General features: G+C 45.6%; 4 protein-coding genes across 5 annotated transcripts; 1 reads left to right on the top strand and 3 right to left on the bottom strand.

Annotated features, from left to right (window-relative positions):
- Positions 1-9225: 9225 nt before the first annotated feature.
- LOC109397888 (transcription factor Ouib) lies at positions 9226-10599 on the bottom strand. Its single transcript, XM_019670228.3, has 2 exons — positions 9494-10599; positions 9226-9427 (listed from the first exon to the last, which is right to left on the bottom strand). Exons 1-2 carry the CDS (start codon positions 10447-10449, stop codon positions 9244-9246), a joined length of 1140 nt encoding a protein of 379 aa, XP_019525773.2. The 5' UTR covers positions 10450-10599; the 3' UTR covers positions 9226-9243.
- A 149-nt stretch (positions 10600-10748) lies between these two features.
- LOC109397886 (zinc finger protein 691-like) lies at positions 10749-12517 on the top strand. The gene is made up of 2 exons (XM_062844466.1): positions 10749-12133; positions 12196-12517. The coding sequence occupies exons 1-2, from the start codon at positions 11091-11093 to the stop codon at positions 12344-12346; spliced, it is 1194 nt and encodes a 397-aa protein (XP_062700450.1). The 5' UTR covers positions 10749-11090; the 3' UTR covers positions 12347-12517.
- LOC109397887 (myoneurin-like) lies at positions 12510-16826 on the bottom strand. Of its 2 annotated transcripts, none has more exons than XM_062844467.1 (2): positions 13008-16826; positions 12510-12940 (listed from the first exon to the last, which is right to left on the bottom strand). In XM_062844467.1, the coding sequence occupies exons 1-2, from the start codon at positions 13970-13972 to the stop codon at positions 12748-12750; spliced, it is 1158 nt and encodes a 385-aa protein (XP_062700451.1). In that variant the 5' UTR covers positions 13973-16826; the 3' UTR covers positions 12510-12747. The 2 variants fall into 2 exon arrangements, with proteins under 2 accessions (XP_062700451.1, XP_062700452.1); XM_062844468.1 differs by having other exon boundaries at positions 12798-12940; positions 13024-16826.
- Positions 16827-16976: 150 nt separating this feature from the next.
- Positions 16977-18543, bottom strand: LOC109406990 (zinc finger protein 574). Its single transcript, XM_019680013.3, has 2 exons — positions 17269-18543; positions 16977-17164 (listed from the first exon to the last, which is right to left on the bottom strand). The coding sequence occupies exons 1-2, from the start codon at positions 18276-18278 to the stop codon at positions 17002-17004; spliced, it is 1173 nt and encodes a 390-aa protein (XP_019535558.2). The 5' UTR covers positions 18279-18543; the 3' UTR covers positions 16977-17001.
- Positions 18544-19149: the final 606 nt, after the last annotated feature.

Below are 19149 nucleotides of genomic sequence, written 5' to 3'. Positions count from 1 at the left end.
CCACGTTGCCCTTAGCAACGACAGGTGTCTCCATGTTGTTTGCAACAATGACACTATCACTCACCTCTTCTGCATCTTCCAGGATTGCTTTTTCGCGACACATGTGGGACGACGTGCCGGAATCGAAAATCCACTCACCCGGACTTTCACGACGATGTTGGTTCCATTTTGCCTTCTCGCTGACACTCTGAGGCGTTATGACCCGGCTGGTTACATCGGGTCTTGTTCGGTTTCGCTGACTTTGGCTTCGCTCCGGGTGGGCCATAGAATACCCCTCCAGACTCGCTTCCAGAGTCGTCAGGCCACTTCACATCCTGCAGAATCTTCGCACGTATCGTATCTGCTCGCATCTGAATCCCGGATGCTTGCAGGCCCATGATCATGGGCTCATACTGTTTCGGCAAGCCCATCAACAGAATGCTGGACATCCACCGATCCAAGATCATAACCATCTTGATGGCAAAGGACCAGGAGCTGTGTAGTTTTCCTGCCCGTAACCGCTCCGCCAATGGCAACGATAGGCTTCCTCCCGTTGGTAGGATTCTTGAATTCTGAAATTGGAGATCTCTGGAGCGACATCAATTTTCTTCTTGTATAAAAATCTTGAAATTTTCAGTTCTTCACATCGGCGAAAATTTTTCTTCAATTGTTTGTCCGTTGCTATGGTGCCACAGGCCCATCCTGAAGGAAAACACGTGTGGTTGCAACGGGCAAACTATGATGATTTATTAAACTTAAATAATTCAAGGGTTACTATGACCAACACCGCTAATCGAGCGAGATCGAGCTCGAAATCAGAGGGACGTGATTACATCCGAGGTGCAGGACGACGATAACGACAGTGGTGAGTCCGATTATGATTACCCGGCAGCAGTGTCTTGAATGTGAAACTAGATGCCGAGCTGAAACGAATTGAATTGAAGCTGTCCAAGCACGACACTTGCGTCTACTTCAAGATTGAAGGTACGATTACGAGTGTCGTGATAGCAGCAGTTTATGTGAACGACCTGTTTATCTTTTCGATCTACACGAGCGCTGGAAGAATTTAAAAAAAAAAAAACAATTGACAAAGAAGTTCAGGATGGAGGACGTGGGACGGGCCAACAAAGTTCTCAGAATCCGTGTATCGATCGAGGACGGTGTAGAAAGTTTGGACCAAGAGCATCAAACATCAACAAACTTCTGTCAGAAGTTCTGGAACGATTCGTAGAAACTGACTGCAACACTGTTACCACATCAGCGGACCCGGGACAGAAGCTCACAAATGTTTGGATGTTATGGCTTTCAGTCTTTGGAGGAATAACTCAAAACGGATTCTTAAGTTGTGGGATACACCCTAATGCATTACAGAATCCATCTACATTCCCATTCTCTAGCAAGCGAACAAACACACGCACACACTCGTCCGTCTACTCAGCGTGCGCTGATACTGGCGTGACTCTGCCTCTTTCTTGGATCAACCGTCGCCGGCGCAAGTAGTGCTTCAGTGAGCTCCTGCGTTGGGCGATTCCCGCGGAATGGAAATCCCAATTCCACAATGGCGGTTCTGCCAGCGTTCTGTTCAGCTTTTCCCGAAAGGCTTAACAGAACATCTTGGCTTAATGTGGGAATCGCCCGTCGCAGAGGAAAGAAAAGTGAAAATTAAACAGGAGTGCGTTACCAAGCGGGTTAAAAAAAAAAACGAGAAGTGGAAAGTGAAAATCTCAGATTGTACCGCAGTGGACGAGCGAGAATCGGTAAGCTGGTTCAAATGGGCGCACTTTTTTGTTAAAAAAAAAAATCAATAGGAGGGAATCTGCCGGGACGGCAGTGGGAAATTGTGAAGTACGACGATGAGATTCTCTAGCTCCGGGATATCGCTTCGGGACGAGCGTTGTATAGATAATTTTGTTGTCTTGCGGGACGCTTGAAACGGAAGCTTCATTTAGAGGAGAAATCACATTAGACATGAACCGGGACGGCCATTTTGTTTCATCTGACTAAAGAATGTTAGCAGTGCGTTTCGGGACGAAACAGCAAAAGGGGAACCCACGTGTGCAGAACGTATGGTAGAAGAGGGAATAGTAAGAAATTGGAGTTGGTTGCTGCTGGCTTGAGAACTAGAGAGGAACAGTGGTGGATTTGACCAAATGGGAGTGATTTTCGGACAAAAAAAACGTGGTGGGATCTGCCGGGACGGCAACGATAGTGTGAAACGTGGTAGTGAGATTGTTACACCGTGGGGTACCGCTCCGGGACGAGCGTTGCACGATCAACCCCGTTGTTTAGCGGGACGCTTGAAGCTAAAATATCGTTCAGCTGAGGAATCCCATCGGAAAATGATCCGGGACGGATCTGGATAAATAATATTTGCTAGAACAGCGTTTTGGGACGAAACAGCAAAATTTACACGTGTACAGGACGTACGAAAGTAAAGAAGGGTAGTGACAAGTTCAAAGTGATTGTTAATAGCAAAAAAAAGGAAAGAAATGATGCGACAGGACTTGCCGGGACGGCCATGTAAATTTTGATCGTTTTTTGGGGTTAGATTTATGATCCATGAAGTAGTGCGTCGATACGAACGTTAGAAGAACCAAACCGGTATGGAGCGGGACGTTCCAAACAAAAACTTTTCCCAAATAAAGAATTATACCCAAAATGATCCGGGACGGCCGTTTTGTTATTTTTTTTAAAGAATAGCTTAGCATGGCGTTTTTGAGAAGAAACAACAATGATAAAACGTTTCCACGATGCACGGTGAGGGGGAATTACAGGTTCTAACCGATTTTTGGAAAGTCGTAGTTGGATGAGGCAAAGACAAATAATCTTTGGCTTGATTTCGAAAAAAAACCTTAACGTGTGATTAAATTTCAATAGGGAAAATGAACGATCGTGTCGGGAAGTACGTCCGCATACAGCCGGGAGAAACGGAAGCGCATACTGATGGGTCGTCAAGCGATGCGGAATCTGACCAGGACAGTGAAATTGGTCAGACCGATGACCCACGTCCGGAGGATGAAATAGATGAAGCGGATTCGGAGGACAACCCAGACCCGGAGGATGATTCAAGTTCGGAGGACGATTCAAATTTGGAAGACGAAGTAGCCCCTCACGATACGACAAACCCAGTTAACGAGGTCGGACCAGAAACGGCTCAACAACCACCGGCTGTCACGGTTGAGATGTTTACAGTGCTGCAAAAGGCAATCGTCGACCTGGCTCAGCTAATTTCCGAAAAACCATGGGAACAATCTGCGACGACGTCTACGCCAAGTGAGGGCGGAGTCGATTCATCGACAGGAGGAGACTCGTGGGGCCGCATTGACGGTCCTGCTGTGTCATCTGAAGGACAGTCAGCCATCCGCCTGGAAAATATTCCACACTTCCCCAAAGATGTTCCTGCCTCTGGCATGTGGGAAGCGTTCAGTAAGTTCATCGAAAAATTTGAAATTGCCATAACGCTGAACAACATTTCGGACCCTGCCCGCCAGGCAAAGCTGCTGTATTTGGCGATTGGTGACGACCTACAAAACATCGTCAGAGCAGCTGGATTGCGACCAAGTCTTGAAGAGCCGGACTGCTACCGAAAAATGGTTTCTAACATCACCGAATATTTCCTCGGTCTGACAGACACAGCAGCTGAACATGAGGCCTTTTCTCAGATGAAGCAGGAACCAGGAGAAACGACGATGACATTCTACGCACGTCTGAAGACCAAAGTCCAGCTATGCCGCTACAGTCCAAACGATCAAGAGCGATTCGTTCGGTCCCAGCTGCTGAAGGGCATGACCAACCGCGAGCTGGCAAAGGCAGCTCGAACATTTGGTTATGATGCGGCTTTTGTGGTCCAATCTGCATCTTGTAGTGAAGCGTTTGGAAGAGAGTCAAGTTCTGATAACATCTCTGAAGGAACCGTTCAGGAGGTATCTAGAACACCGAATACCCCGCGAAGCTACCAGCGACCCCGACCATTTGGCCAGAGGCCAAACAGGAATACCGACTACAACAATCAACAATCATCACGCGCACCCTTTCGCAACAACGCTCACCCGCGTGGCAGACTCAGCAAGCGCGGGCGGTGCTCCAGGTGCGACCGGCCAGCGCATAAAGGTGAGGAATGCCCGGCCAAGACACAGGATTGTTACCGATGCGGCATGCGCGGACACTTTGCCGTAACATGCCGAAGGAAGGAAGCCAACGTGACAGAAGAGCTTCATCGACCGAGAACAGAAAACAACACCCAGGTATGATTTATGATTTTTTCATGATTATTTGAACTTATTCGTTTGAAATGATATCCTCCTATACTGTTTTATTTGATGAGCTCGAATATTAAAAACTGAATTCATTCGAGCAAATAAACCCCGAAGGGACACGGAAAACTACTAAACATATATAACAAAACAAAACAACATATTCGTTTTATGTACAGCTACCTAAATATGCCCCACACTGACATGAGATTGCCTCACAGTTCTGCTTAAAGCATGTAATATGTCCACCCTTCCTGTACCATATTCAGTTCTTTTTTTCGGTCAACCCAACTTGTTTATTGTTCAAACAAAAGCGCGAAGAGTTTAACATTACTTTGCAGTCACTGTAACTATGTGTAACTATAGTGAGTGAATGCAACACACTGGTAAATTTGGACTCCATCTTTATTTAGCACAAGGTCCTCTTGAAGTTATTAAGCATCTACTGCATCAAATCCTATATTTAAATATGATACCTTTGCTTGATTTGAACTACCTTCTTTGATACTTACCTGGTCAAGTCATGTAAGACTAACCCAATACTGCGTTCACGAGTGTATCATACTAACATTTTGCATTGAAAATTTATCCACAGCACATAAACGCTCTCACATTGAATGATGTGTTTGTGAAATGCAGATTGGATTCCTCTTGCCCAATAGAGTTCCTCATCGACTCGGGTGCCGATGTTAACGTAATTGGAGGTAGAGACTGGGATAAACTACTCCGGGATGCTGAAGATGGTTTGGTAACCATTGAAAAAATCAAACTATCAAATTCTTCAATCCTGAGAGCCTACGCTTCAGAGCAGCCAATGCAGATCCAGTGTGCATTCAGAGCAAAGTTAAATGTGATGGGTACTATAGCACCATCCACCCTTGCTGAATTTTTAGTAGTTCCACACGGACGTCGTTCGCTGCTTGGTCGCGTGACATCTAGTGATATGGGACTGTTGAAAGTGGGGGTTTCGATAAACAGCTTCGAGAAATCCCAAGGCCACACCGTTTTCCCCAAAATGCCAGGAGTAAAAGTAAGGTTCAGCATCGACAAGACTGTAGCCCCCGAGAAAAATGCTTATTACAATGTCCCCGCAGCGTTCAGGGAAGGAGCGAAACTAAGGTTGCAGGAAATGGAGAAAAGGGGCATCATTGAGAAGGTCACTACCGCGCCAGTATGGATAAGTGGCATGTCTGCCGTATCCAAGGGGAAGGACGATTTTCGTCTTGTTGTAAACATGCGTGCTCCTAACAAAGCCATAAAGCGAGAATACTTTCGGCTACCTTTAATTCATGAGATGAAAGCTAAACTCCATGGAGCGAAATACTTCACGAAGCTAGACCTTACAAGCGCTTTCTACCATCTCGAGTTAGCTAAAGAATCAAGAGATTTGACTACATTCCTTACAGAAAGTGGCATGTATCGCTTTACAAGGCTCATGTTTGGGGTAAATTGCGCTCCTGAAATCTTCCAGAGAGAAATGAGTCGCATCTTGAAAGACATTGAGAATGTCATTGTCTACATCGATGACATCCTGATTTTTGGAAAAACCATCGAAGACTTACATAAAACTGTGGCCAGAGTATTGCAGGCACTGCGAGCAAACAACTTGACACTGAATACTGAAAAGTGTGAGTTCGATAAGGAACACATAAAATTCCTAGGCCACGAACTCGATGAGCAGGGCTTCCATATCGACGACGCAAAGGTTGAACATATTCGGCAATTCCGCGAACCTACAACCTCTTCAGAACTACGAAGCTTCTTGGGATTAGCTTCCTTCGTGAGTCCATATATTAGCAACTTTGCGGACGTAACAAGCCCATTGTGGGAAGTTGCTACTACAAAAACGTGGAGTTGGGGTCCACGTCAGTCCACCGCTTTTGAAGCCACAAAGAAACGAATAGTAAGCTCCACAGTCGCTTTCGGTTACTTTTCAGAAACGGATAAAACTATCCTTTATTCAGACGCATCCCCCAACGCTTTAGGTGCTGTCCTCGTTCAAGAGAACACGGATGGGACTCCCCGCGTCATTAGCTTCGCTTCTAAAGCGTTAACAGCTACAGAGAAACGGTACGCCCAAAATCAGCGGGAAGCACTGGGAGCCGTGTGGGCGGTAGAATACTTTTCCTATTACCTACTTGGACGACAATTCACGTTGCGAACAGACGCGAAAGGGGTTGCATTTATACTCAATCGTTCCAGAGAAACTTCGAAAAGAGCCTTTACGCGAGCCGACGGTTGGGCATTAAGACTAAGCCCATACAATTACGTTGTAGAGTACGTGGAAGGTAAATTCAATATAGCCGATCCGTCTTCCAGGCTGTATACCGGTCAAGATGATGAGTTCGACGACGTGGAAAGTCCATGGGAAATTGCAAAAATCGAATCGAATAACATTGGATTTCTAACAGAAGAGGATGTGAGACGTGCAAGACCGTGGAGAAGACCGGCGCCGTGGTGCACGACAGTGCAGAATTGTACCAGGTGATACAGTGATCATCGAGCGTCAATCCAGATCCAAGGGTGATAGTCGGTTTGATCCAAAGAGATATACTGTTACGGAGGAGAGGAAAGGAAACCTTGTGCTAACAGGTGGTGATGGACAGCAGCTGAAACGACACGTGTCTCAAACAAAACGTGTTCATGTGTGGAGAACGCCTGATCGAGATCACAAGGAAACGGAAGTGGGTGAACAGCGACCGTCAAGGGAAAAGAAAGTTCCTGACTACCTTAAGGACTACGTTCGGTTGGTCGAGGCCGAGAAAACGGGTAAATCCGGCTGAGCCGTAAAGGTAACAAAGCCCCCAAATACCTAAAACCAATTGTCTTTTGATAGAAAAATCAATTTCAAATTAATAAACATAAATTCAATATGCATTTATCAAACCCTAAGGATATTTTTTTAAAGAGGAAGTGGGATGTGGGATACACCCTAATGCATTACAGAATCCATCTACATTCCCATTCTCTAGCAAGCGAACAAACACACGCACACACTCGTCCGTCTACTCAGCGTGCGCTGATACTGGCGTGACTCTGCCTCTTTCTTGGATCAACCGTCGCCGGCGCAAGTAGTGCTTCAGTGAGCTCCTGCGTTGGGCGATTCCCGCGGAATGGAAATCCCAATTTCACATAAGTTTTCGAACATAATCATCAACAGTCGAAATTCATAGGAAGCTTACGAAGGAAATGAGTCCAAAGTCAGCAGAGGAGCGGAAACAGATGGAGATGGTTCCTTTCCGGGAGCTGGTCAGGGCGGTCTACAATATTTGGTACAAGGAACTCGGCCAGATATTAGCTTTGCTGTCAATGCTTTGGACTATTTCTGCAACGATCCAGGGAAAGCTCATTGGACTGCTACCTAAAAGGCATGAAGAACATGAAGCTGACGTACATACAACGAACAGTGTGACGCATGCTTCAGGCTATTACGATGTGGACTGGGGAAATGACACTGAAACCCGTCGGTCCATTACTGGATATGTGTTCCTGCAGTCTGGTGGACCAATTTCGTGGGAGTATATGGCGGTTTCGACTGCTACACAGGAAGGCATTTGGTGGAGAGGTTTTCGACAGAAATTGTCCAGAATAGCAAAACCGGTACCCACCCATCTTTTGTGACAATTAGAGTACAATTCTCCTGGCGGGAAAGGACATCGGCTATTAATAAAGAAGCAAATACTTATATAGCAAACATACATATTCGCCATCATTTCGTCAGGCAGCATATCGAAGAAAAACACATTAACCTTCTTCGTGCATTAGCTAAAGTTCATCCCTCATGCAGTGCACGCTCAGCGTGCCTGTCTGGGTCATAATGACCCCACGACTAGGGTTAAACCTAGCCTTAAACATGTTATGATAGTGCCGAACATCAAGCAGCGGATTTGTTCACCAAGGCATTAAGGATCAAGAACTTTCAAGATGGAGCCCAGTTTCGTATTCAAAATGAATTGCTCAAGAAACTTCTTGATCGATTCCTGGCAAAACTTTGTACAGAGATTGCCATTTCAATTGTCATTTCTTCGCATTCAAGGGCGATTCGAGCAAGGAATTTTCCAACCATCATGATAGGCCAAAAAATCCTTCTGAACTGCAAACAGTTCTTAAGGGGGGATGATAGAGTATATAGTAACCATAGAATCAAGCCTAACTTTACCAAACATCGTATCTAACAAAATCAACGAACGGAGAAAATCGAAGGGGAAGTTCGCTGTTCCCATAGCAACTCATACATTGAGCATTTCGGAAACGTGAAAAATCCGGGTACTTTTTACAAATCATCCCCGAAGGTGAGTGATACAAGTAGTCCTCAACGAAATTTAACGCCTCGTGTGAAAATCTCTTTTTTGTTTACATGTGTTACATACGGTGTTTGGTAAAGTTAGGCTTAATATGAGCAGTTTCGTGTTCAAAAGGTCAAGACGGTCAAGACATTTCTTGAGCGATTCCTTGCAGAAACTTTTTAACTGCGTACTTCGATCGAGGAAAAACAGTTTCTTGGACGATTCAAACAAAGCATTTCCCATGCATCTACAAAAAGGCACGCATACATTCGAACGTGAATACCACTTAGCCATTCTCGGTCTTAACCAGCTGAATTTTAGATGTAGTTTGCTTGTATCTAATGAAATCCGGTTCAATACGATGAAATCGCGTGAAGGCGTTTTACCCCCGGAGGGCGCGTTATACGCTCAGTTCCTCTATTGTTTTAATCACCGACCTGCTTCGATCTCCATCAGTGCGAACTAAAAGAGACGCATGGTGATCTGTTAAAACCTTTAACCCTCCGGAACTCGCGCAGGCACAGTTAACCACTACCGTCAGCACCACGTTAATGCTGAGTACAAAAAGCGAGATTTTTTCAGCGTGTTGTACAAAATACAACAGCGCGATCGCTCGAGGGTCAATCGTGAAGCGAGGTGATACAGGAGTGACTTCAACGCTAGGTACTTATATTGAGTGACGAACCTCCAAACAAACTCGAAGTACATAGATTATCACAACAACTTTATTCCGAATTCATCCCATCGACAACACGCCGGGGCATATTCCTCGGGTTGTATTCGACATCGGGATGGAACTTCTTCAAATGCGTGATGTAGTTGTTCATAGCAGCAAACGACCGATCGCAGACCTCGCAGTGATAGGCCAACTCCCCCGTATGGACAGCCATATGATCCTTGAGATAGCACCTTAAAAATAAAAGGAATATCGTTAGGTATGCTGATCCACATAGTATGCCAAGAAATTATACTCACTTGTACAACATTTTACCGCAGATTCGGCAGGCCGACTTGCGCGGGTTATCACCGCCATGAATCGTCATGTGCAATTGAAGTTGTTTGTGCCCTTTCAACTTACAGTGGCAGATTTGGCACTCGAGCTTCGGCATCACAACGGAATGTTGCGCAGTGAAATGCCGCGATAGCGCGTTTCTGCAGGAAAATATTTTTCCACAGCCTTCGCCGGTACACGGGTAAGGACGAACGCCCAGATGTCTGTTCCGGTGGCCCTCCAGTAGGGAGCGTTCTTGGAACTCTCCGCAGATATCACACATGACCGTTTTCCTGACGGTGGCGAAACTGGAGGGGGGCTCGGGAGAAGAGGGTTTTGGCTTGGCGTCATCCGCTGCTATGTGATCTTGAATGGGATCGTTCTCGGGCAAAGTCGGGGGTTCTGAGACTAATGGTGGAGGAGGCAGGTCGACTTCTTCTATCTTAATCGGTTGCCGACTGGTCTGCTGTTGCGCTTCTTCCTCCTTGCGCTCGAAGCACCCGTACAAGGCATCCATCTGGGACCGATTCCGTTTCACCATGTTGTGGCAATCTTCGAGGGTTTTCTTACTGTCTTCGGCAGTCCAGCTGCCGGGGTGCATAATTAGCAGTCGCTTCCGGTGGATGGTGTCCGCCTTGCGGCACGCTTCCCGGAAGTTGTTAACCATGTCCACCAACCACAGGCAGCTGCAGCAAACGCCTTGTAGTTTGTCCTGGTCCGTGATTTTCACACCAACGGCTTCGAGGATTTTGCTCCGGAAGTCGTACGCATCGTTTTCGACGGTTAGACGGACGTCGACGCGCGGCAGCACACGCAAGCACAGCCGACATTGGCGGACGTCGGCTTTCTTGAAGCGTAGTGTGGTTTCGACGGGTTTGAGGTTTTTGCGGGATGTGATGGTGTGTGGCTGGAGTTTGGTTGTGACCGGTTGGGTCGTCATTATTCGTGGCGGATGTGGTGATGGATTTCACTACTTTTACGGTGCGAAAACTCGCGAAATCGTAGAGTTTCGACGCGACGATGGTTGATAAACAAACTTCAATCAGCTGGCGCGACGACGCTGCTTGTTGTTGTTACTGATTAGAAATGGGCGATCCACGTAGAATGTCGCCGTTCTAATCGATTTGATACTCGGCCTTGGCAACACTGTTAAAAGATTGGCTGCGTTCTTCGGTGTGATTGTAAACAAATTCTTATCAGTGCTTTAAAAAAGTTTTAACAGAGTTGCTCATAGCGGCGTCGGTGGTGTAGTGGTAAGCGTGGTTGCCTCTCACCCCAGTCGGTCTAGGTTCAATCCTAGTCGACGCCGTCGGTATTTCTGAGACAAAAATATCTGATCACGTCTTCCCTCGGATAGGAAGTAAAGCCGTAGGTCCCGGCCCATGTGTTGATGGGTTCGATATGTAGGGTGTCAGGTGTGTGTGGATGTCTCCCTGACCGTCCGTGTTTAGGCTTAGTACCAGAAATAGGCGGACGTTAAACTAGAGCTGATGCCGAATGGTGTCGGCTCGCCAGAAATAAGAGTTGCTCATAAAAATCCGTTTAAAATTAGTGATTGAATGTACGCGTAAAGTTTTCATTATGAATTCACCAGGACCCGCAAATCCGAAGCTGCAACCCTCGAAGGTAAAGCTCCGCCTGAAAAAGGACGACATCCGCCAGTGCAGACTGTGCCTGCGTGTGCTCCCCAAGGCGGAAACAATGGAAACGACCACCGGATCCCGGACGGACCAGCGTCGCAAGATTCTAGACGCCGTCGGAGTTCGAATCACGCCCTACTGTAAGCTCAAATCGGTGTGCGCCAACTGCTGGCTGATGGTGGACATCATCTACAACTTCCGGGCAACGTGCCGGCAGGCGGACACCCTGCATGGAACGCGTCTGCTAATGATGCATCCCGGCCAGTGGCTGTGCAGGGAGAACAAACTGGTGCTGATCAACTGTCACAAGCTGGTTAGGAAAAACCGGGACGAAATGCGCGGACTGTTCAAATGTTCCGGCTTGGACGAGGGAGACGTGCATCTGCTGATGGAGGTGAAGAAGGAGCAAGAGCCTCAGCCGATTGAGAGAGTGGTTGTGATGGAACCAAAGGAAGAGAAATCACCACAAGAAATGTTGCCACCGACAGAGCCCGCTGCTGCAATGGCAGAAGAAAAGACGGAGCCCATTATTGTTGAGATGGATGACGAAAGGGGGTACCACACAGCAACTGATAGCGATCCGGAACAAACCGAGCAGTGTTTACAGATGCTGGATGCTCCGCTCGAAGATCGACAATCATCGAGGAGAAAAAATGCCAAGGATCACATGTGTGAGCTTTGTGGTAAAACGATGCAGAAAACGTACGCTGAAACGCATTACAACAAATTCCATCTGCGTAGTAATCCTTACAAATGTTCGGAGCAGGGATGCAACCAACAGTTTCCTTCCCAGATTTACCTCAACAGCCACGTCAAGAGGGTTCACTCCGAAGAAGCGCAGAAGGTAGAATATCTTGAATGTCCAACTTGCTCGAAAAAGATAAAAGGGAGGCTTCACTTCAATTATCACCTAACGACTCACGAGGGACATGGGAAGAATCCGCGGAAGGAAGCATGCTCTGTTTGCGGGAAGTATTTCTACAAGTAAGTACCTAGGGGAAATGCGCCAAGAGCTGCTGTAATTGTCAATTACACATCTATTCCAGGCTTTACTTGAAGGACCACATGTTTGTCCATACGGGAGAGCTTCCCTATCAGTGTGAATTCTGCGACCGGAAGTACGCAGCGCGAAACAATTGGATGCAACATCGGAGGAAGCATCACGCAGACCAGCTGCAACTGTTGGAGGATTCGTGAAAGTTGTTAAAAATTTGTCAAAATCCTGAAAAGTTACAGTAAGTAATACTGAGATAAAAGCACAGCGTTATAGTTGTTTCACGGACAAAGTTGTTTTCCTAATTCTTGTGAAAAAAGCATTCTTATGCATTATGTTTATCGGGAAAATAGAAAAGGCAAGGAGTACAATCTAACAAAGGTTTTATTTCAATAGTACAGTACCGTTACAGACAGTTACAGACTAAAGAAAAGATTCAGCCGGTAGCAATGGTGATACGTAGTATTGTTCCCTGGACATTTCAGCTTAATCGCACTACGGAACCCATCACTTGACTTCACGTACGTAACACCAGACGTGTTCTGAAGATATATACAGCATTCCATGTATTTGCAAGTAAACGCCCATGTTCTGGTTCCAGTGTTCAACCGTCATTCGAAGAATCGCTCTGTTGCTGCTGCTGCTGGAACGTCTTACTAGAAATAGGTTTCGCATCCGGATGAGCCTTCTTCCGATGCGTACACAGATTATTACTGGCGGCAAACCGTCGACCGCAGAACTCACAGGCATGTGCTAGCTTCCCCGTGTGAACGGCCATGTGATCCTTTATGTAACCCCTAAAAAGTATAGAATACGTTACTCCAAAAACCCCTCTTGAAAGAACCAAGTCTCTCCCAGAATTACTTGTAAAATAATTTACCGCAAACCTTACATGCCGTCTTCCGATTATTGGGCAGCCGGCTGTCCTGGTGGACCAGCATGTGCATCTTAAGTTGCAGTTTCCCCTTTACCTTACGCTGGCAAACGCTGCACTCAAGCATGCTTTCGCAGTGCACCCTTTGAATGTGATACTGTAGCACTTTAAAGTTGAAAAATCTCTGGCCGCAACCTTCCTGCTCGCAAGCAAACGGCCGGTCTCCCGTATGCTTGTTCATATGGTACTGCATATTGTATGGCTCCATAATTTTACCGCAAATATCACACAAGGCCAATCCTTTCTCAGCACCACGATTCGACTGGACTGCGGACCCCAACGATGGATTCGGTGCCGCAGTGGGCTGCAGCAGAGTCATGTCCAAGTCATCGTCCTCGTTGAACAGAGTCCTCGGCAGCCGACCTATCTGTGGTCCATTCGCGGATTGCTGTTTGGCCTTCCGTTCCAGTCGCTGCTGGGTCTCCACATTCTTCTGCTCGTAATACTTGAACAACACATCCATCTCGGCTGCGTTGCGTTTCACCAGGTTGCGACAATCCTCCAACGTTTTCTTGTTCTCTTCACTAGCCCAACTTCCGGGGTGCATCATCAGTAGTCGCCCCCTATGAATAGTTTCCGCCTTACGACAGGTTCCCCGAAACTCGCTTATCATGTCCACCAGAAGCGCACAACCACTGCATACGGACCTAACTCGGTCTTGGTCGACGATTTTCACTCCGACGGCATCGTCAATCCGGCGCCGGAAGTCGCTCCGACCGTCGTCGGACTGCTCACCCGTTAGGCGGAAGCCGTCCCGCGGAAGCATTCGTAAACAGAGCCGGCACTGGCGAACGTCGTCCTTCTTGAAGCGCATCCTGGTTTTGATGGGCTTCAAGGTCTTTCCACCGGTTCCGGTTGTAGCTTCCCGTGATGCTGATGGGTTGACCGTCGTCATTGCGTTGGACTTTTTTTTTCGGAAATGGATTGCACTGAATAGGAAAGACTGGCGTCCCTGCTGACGTCGCTTCGAACCAATATTGTTTACAAACAAAATAGACGTCTTTCTTCTTCTGACTGATGGTCATGAAGGCTGCGTTCTTTAGATCTCTGACGAACAAAAAAAAATCACCTCCAGCGGATTACTAATCGATCAACTTTTCAGCGCAATCCGTCTTTTGGTTCCTCAGATTTGTGCTCTTGAAAATTCGAGGCTTCGTTATGTATTCACCTATATTGCTAGCTCCAGCAGGATTGTGTTGTCCAGAAAAGAAAGATAGGTTTAACGATAAACAATAATTATTAAACTACCAGATACAGTAGACGTTCGCTCGGTGCAAACGGTTTAACTGCAATGTTTTTTAACTGCAAGTCCGCTAAGTGCAACAATTTTGCAGTTATCGCACCGCTATCTGTCAAAAACAAAACGTCAACAGAGTTGCGATGTTTTTCGGATGCACTTCACCTGCATTGCGATGTTTTTGAGTGCATTCTGGCTGCGTCCAACAGCATTTGACAACTGTTTGACGGCTGTCAGTCGTTGCAGTTAGCGAATTTCATTCGGTAACTGAAACGTAAACATGTTGCACTTATCGAACGTCTACTGTAGTTGCGAAGATTGTGTTTACTACCGTACGACTGCTGCAGCTTGAACACCAGGCCATCGTGCCAGGACGTTGTCGAATGCTTTTTCAACATCGAGCAACGCCATAACGGAGGCTTTGGAATAAGGGACTTGTTCCGTCTGATGATGTTTGTGTCTCGAAACAGTTGGTGCACGGTGGATCGGCCGCGGCGAAAACCGAACTGTTTAGACAACGCTGAGAGAAAGCTAATGCGTCTGTAGCTTTTGAATGAGGGAGGATCCTTCCCAGATTTCCTGATGATGGGGATGATTTTAACTGATTTCCAGGATGAGAGTAAGCGAGGGGCGATTCACTCATGTATTTTCGATGCAGGCCTGTGTATTGAAAATCGAATTGGTGTATTTTTTGTGCATTGACATGTATTTTTTGTATTAGTGCATTGATTTGCACTTTTGGGAATTAATTAGAATTGGTATGTATTGATGCAATAATTGAGTATTTTTCAAATAAATGTGTATTTTTGAATTGTTTTTCACATTCTGCATTTGGGAATTGTATGTTTGTAAACAAGCCGAAATTCAGCCAAGTTTTCGAATACTGCAAACAGAATACAATATTTGTATTGTTTTCTGTTACTGAACCACCATTTCCACCCAACCAAAATAGCACCGATCAGCATAGCATTCGACGCAGGCATCCTACAGGTTTTGGAAAAACACGAACGACTTTGTGATTCCTCCGGGACTTCTAAGATTAGTCGTGGCTTGGCACAGAAACTTTCACTGAACTTCTTTCTAGGGCTCCAGGAATTCCTTCTACAATCTCGGATTCCTCCTGAAACTTTTACCTGGGATTCTTCCAGCATTTTGCCTTGATATTTTTCCGTCAGCTTCTCCTGGAATGTCTCCAGAAGTCAAGGAATCGACCTCAGAATCGGCGAAGGAATTCATGGTGGAATTGAAGACGAAATTGATGAAAAAATTTCGGTGGACATATATGACAGAATTGTGATGGCACTGCCGGGAGAATTATTATTACGAATTCTTGAAGAAATGCTGATGTGAATATCGTGAAAGAATTCCAGGAGTATGTCATAGTAGCGGAATTCCGTTAGATCACAAACTCTAAGTTTGTGGTTAGATCAAGGGTTAGATGCACATGGAGAGAGAAATCCCGGTATAAATATCTCGAAAATTTCCGGAAGGGATTCTTCAAGCAATCTTCGAGGAAGTTCCTCATAGCGGAATTTAAGGGGGAATTGAATTACGGCTTTTGGAAGAGTCTTCGTAGAAATTTATTTTGGGAGTAAAGAGCAAGAGATTCCACTTGGGGGAAACTTCGAAAAAGCTTCCCCTTGATCAATATCCGATAGAACTTCACAGGGATTAATCTTCGCTGGAATTACTTTGGGAAAATATCCTCATGAGTAATAATCTCTGCGTTCTTCTTTCACATGATCCAAAAAATTGACGAACCTTCTTCCGCATCATTATCAGCAACCTTTGAATAAGATTCACCCAATAACGGATTGTTTTCCCCGATGGAGTTTGTTGACGGCTTGGATGACGGATTTTGCTCTGGGTAAGTTCCGGAAGCTTGGATCCTATCCAGCTTCAGGTGTCGCCAGGTGTCCAGTCCCGATGTTTGTAAACATCAATATTATGGAAATTTTCTAACGTAATCGTCGCATTATTCCCGAATTCGTACACTGCTGCATGAATTCTATCGTATTTATGCATTTAAATCGAATTCGAACTGTTATTGTATTTCTCGCGTATTGGAACATTTTTGCATTTTTATTTTGAATTTTTGTATTTTTTCGAATGTGGCGTATTTTTAATTAAATTTTGAATTTATTGTGTATTTTTGTATTTCTGTGTATTTTTTTCGTATGTGTATTTTCAATTCAGTATAGTAGTATAGTGAATCGCCCCTCGAGAGTAAGTAGCTAAATCACAGGCACTGATTTAAAATCAGTGCCCAATGATGTAGAATTGGAGACTGATGTTCTTGAGTTCCAAGTTCAGGGTATTATCGAAACCTGGGGCCTTCATATTTTTAGATCCTTTCATATAGGTCGACAATTCGTCAGGTGTAATTTCCAATTCCTCCGTGTAGTCTTTTGGGATCAGATGTAAGTTGGCAGCACGCTCAGGAAGAGCTGCTTCATGAGGACTGACAATGTCTTTGTCCAAGATTGTGTAAGCTAACGAAATGTCGATCTATTTCATCAGCCTTCTCTTCAGGTGTTAAACGATCCCTAGAGTCAGTATTGTCTAATGGAAACAACGGTGGAATAGGTGGAACTCGCTGCTACGGAGCTATTGTTTTTATAAATGTCATCAGATCGCTGCATACTGATGACTCCAACAACACTCTCAATTCAACAGTTTATTTACCCTTATGACTTTCCTCCTGAATCTTGCACCCGTTGCAGTTGGTCAGCGTGATGCTTCTTCCGGTGTTGCCACCAATTGGTCCACGCCGCATACTTCCGGTCGCAAAACTCACACCGATAGGGTAGCTGTCCCGTGTGGACGAACATGTGATCCTTCATGTATCTTCTGGAATGGATGAGCAAAATCGTGGTTTTAAATCGATAAGCAGACGTGCATAGGAATAACTTTCTGAAAACTTGAGTTATCTCAGTTTTCTTTCAGATACTTACTTATAGAAATACTTGCCACAAACAGTGCAAGCTTGCTTCTCGGGGTGCATTTCATGCGCCTCGTGAGTCTTCAGATGGCTTCTGAAAGCGAATTTTCCTTTGATCTGTTTCGAGCAAGTTGGGCAGTCAAAATATTCGTTTTTCGCCGCTTTGTTCAAATGATCCTTCCTAACGTGAGTCTTCACATAAAGCAGGGAAGGGAACTTTCGGTTGCAACCCTGCTCCGAACATTCGTAGGGATTGGTGCGCAGATGGACGCTATTGTGGTGCCATTCGGCGTACACATTCCTCATCATTTTACCGCAGAGCTCACACATGTGGTCCTTGGCATTGTATGATTTTTTGGAAGACGGTTGATACTCAAGGGGCTCGTTTAGCTTCTGTGCACACTGCTCGGGCTCGGTCTGCTCCGGATCGCTGTCACTGCTTGTTTGGTCCGTAGCAGCAGCAGCAGCAGGCTCTGTCGGCGGAGGCTGTTCCTCTGGTGGCTCTTCCTTCTTTATTTCTCCCAAAATGACTGTCTCTATAGGGAGTGGCTCCTGCTCCACGTTCAGCTTTACTTCGTCTCCCTTGTCCAAGGTGGAACATTTGAATAGTCCGGTCATTTCGGCCCGGTTCTTCTCAACCAGCTTGTGGCAGTTGATCAGCATCTGTTTGTTCTCCTTGCTCAGCCATAGGCCGGGGTGCATCATTAGCAGACGTGTTCCATGCAGGGTGTCCGCCTGCTGGCAGGTTGCCCGGAAGTTGTAGACAATGTCCACTATGACCCAGCAGTTGACGCACACCGATTTGAGTTTGCAGTTCACTGTGATTCGAACTCCAACGGCTTCCAGAATCTTGCGGCGTTGATCCAATCGGGAATCGAGGGCCATGTCTATGGTTTCTGCCTTGGGAAGCACCCGCATGCACAGCCGACACTGACGGATGTCGGTCTTTTTCAGACGTAGCTTTACCTTCGAGGGTTTCAGGCTTGGTTGGGTGGATGGTGAGGGATTACGCGGTGGATTCATGTTGCGGAAATTGTTGTTTTACATGGAAATTAAAGCACTTATTTTTAATGAAAATTTAAAAACCGACTTTTCTTCTTCTTCTTCTTCTTGCTTCTGTTTGCTGTTTGTGCTAACAAACAGCGGAAAATGGCGCAGCGAACTAGCGCTATATTGCCAGTTAATTTTTGGTTTATACTCAATTAGAGTTTACTTTCTGGTGAGCACGCCGCGAACACGACCGAGCGTGTCGATCGCTGCAGTCGTATGCGACTTTTCTTCGTATGTTGCATGTTATCTGAACAATCTGAACTGATAAGAATTTGTTTACAAACACATAGAAGCACGCAGCCAAATTGATGAATGAACAGTGATGCCAGTAATACAAACCACAATCATCAATGATTGAACATTAATAGACCGACATCGCTGTCACAATATGCGTCGAAGGGTCCACAAACGTAAATTTCAGATTCAGTTTGTTTATGAGCGCTTGCACGCTGACGTCATCACTGTCTCCTTCTCTTTCTTTCCTTCGGCGCCGGTCCATAAAGCCGTCCTTGCCCTCAAAAAAAATTTGAGGGCAATGTTTACAAATCGTATGAGAATTCGATGAGGTTATGTTTTTGATGCAAGCCTCTATGTGAATTGCTGTGAATAAACGCCAAGTTTTTGTTGAGTTTTCCAAATAAGCGAAGTTTACATTTACATTTCGGGAGTAATTCGCGAATAGGGCGTAACTAACAAAGCAATAACAATGCGAAAAAAACAGCCGAATTTTGCTGATCAAATTTTAATTCCTATTTAGAAGTAATACAGAATAATTCAACTTAAATAAGGTTAATTGATATAGTTCTGACAAAGTTTCTTGTTTTTCTAAGAACACTGCACGAAT

This window comes from Aedes albopictus, chromosome 1 (assembly GCF_035046485.1).
Source record: "Aedes albopictus strain Foshan chromosome 1, AalbF5, whole genome shotgun sequence".
Lineage (NCBI taxonomy): Eukaryota > Metazoa > Arthropoda > Insecta > Diptera > Culicidae > Aedes > Aedes albopictus.
This window is presented reverse-complemented; position numbering and strand designations above follow the sequence as displayed.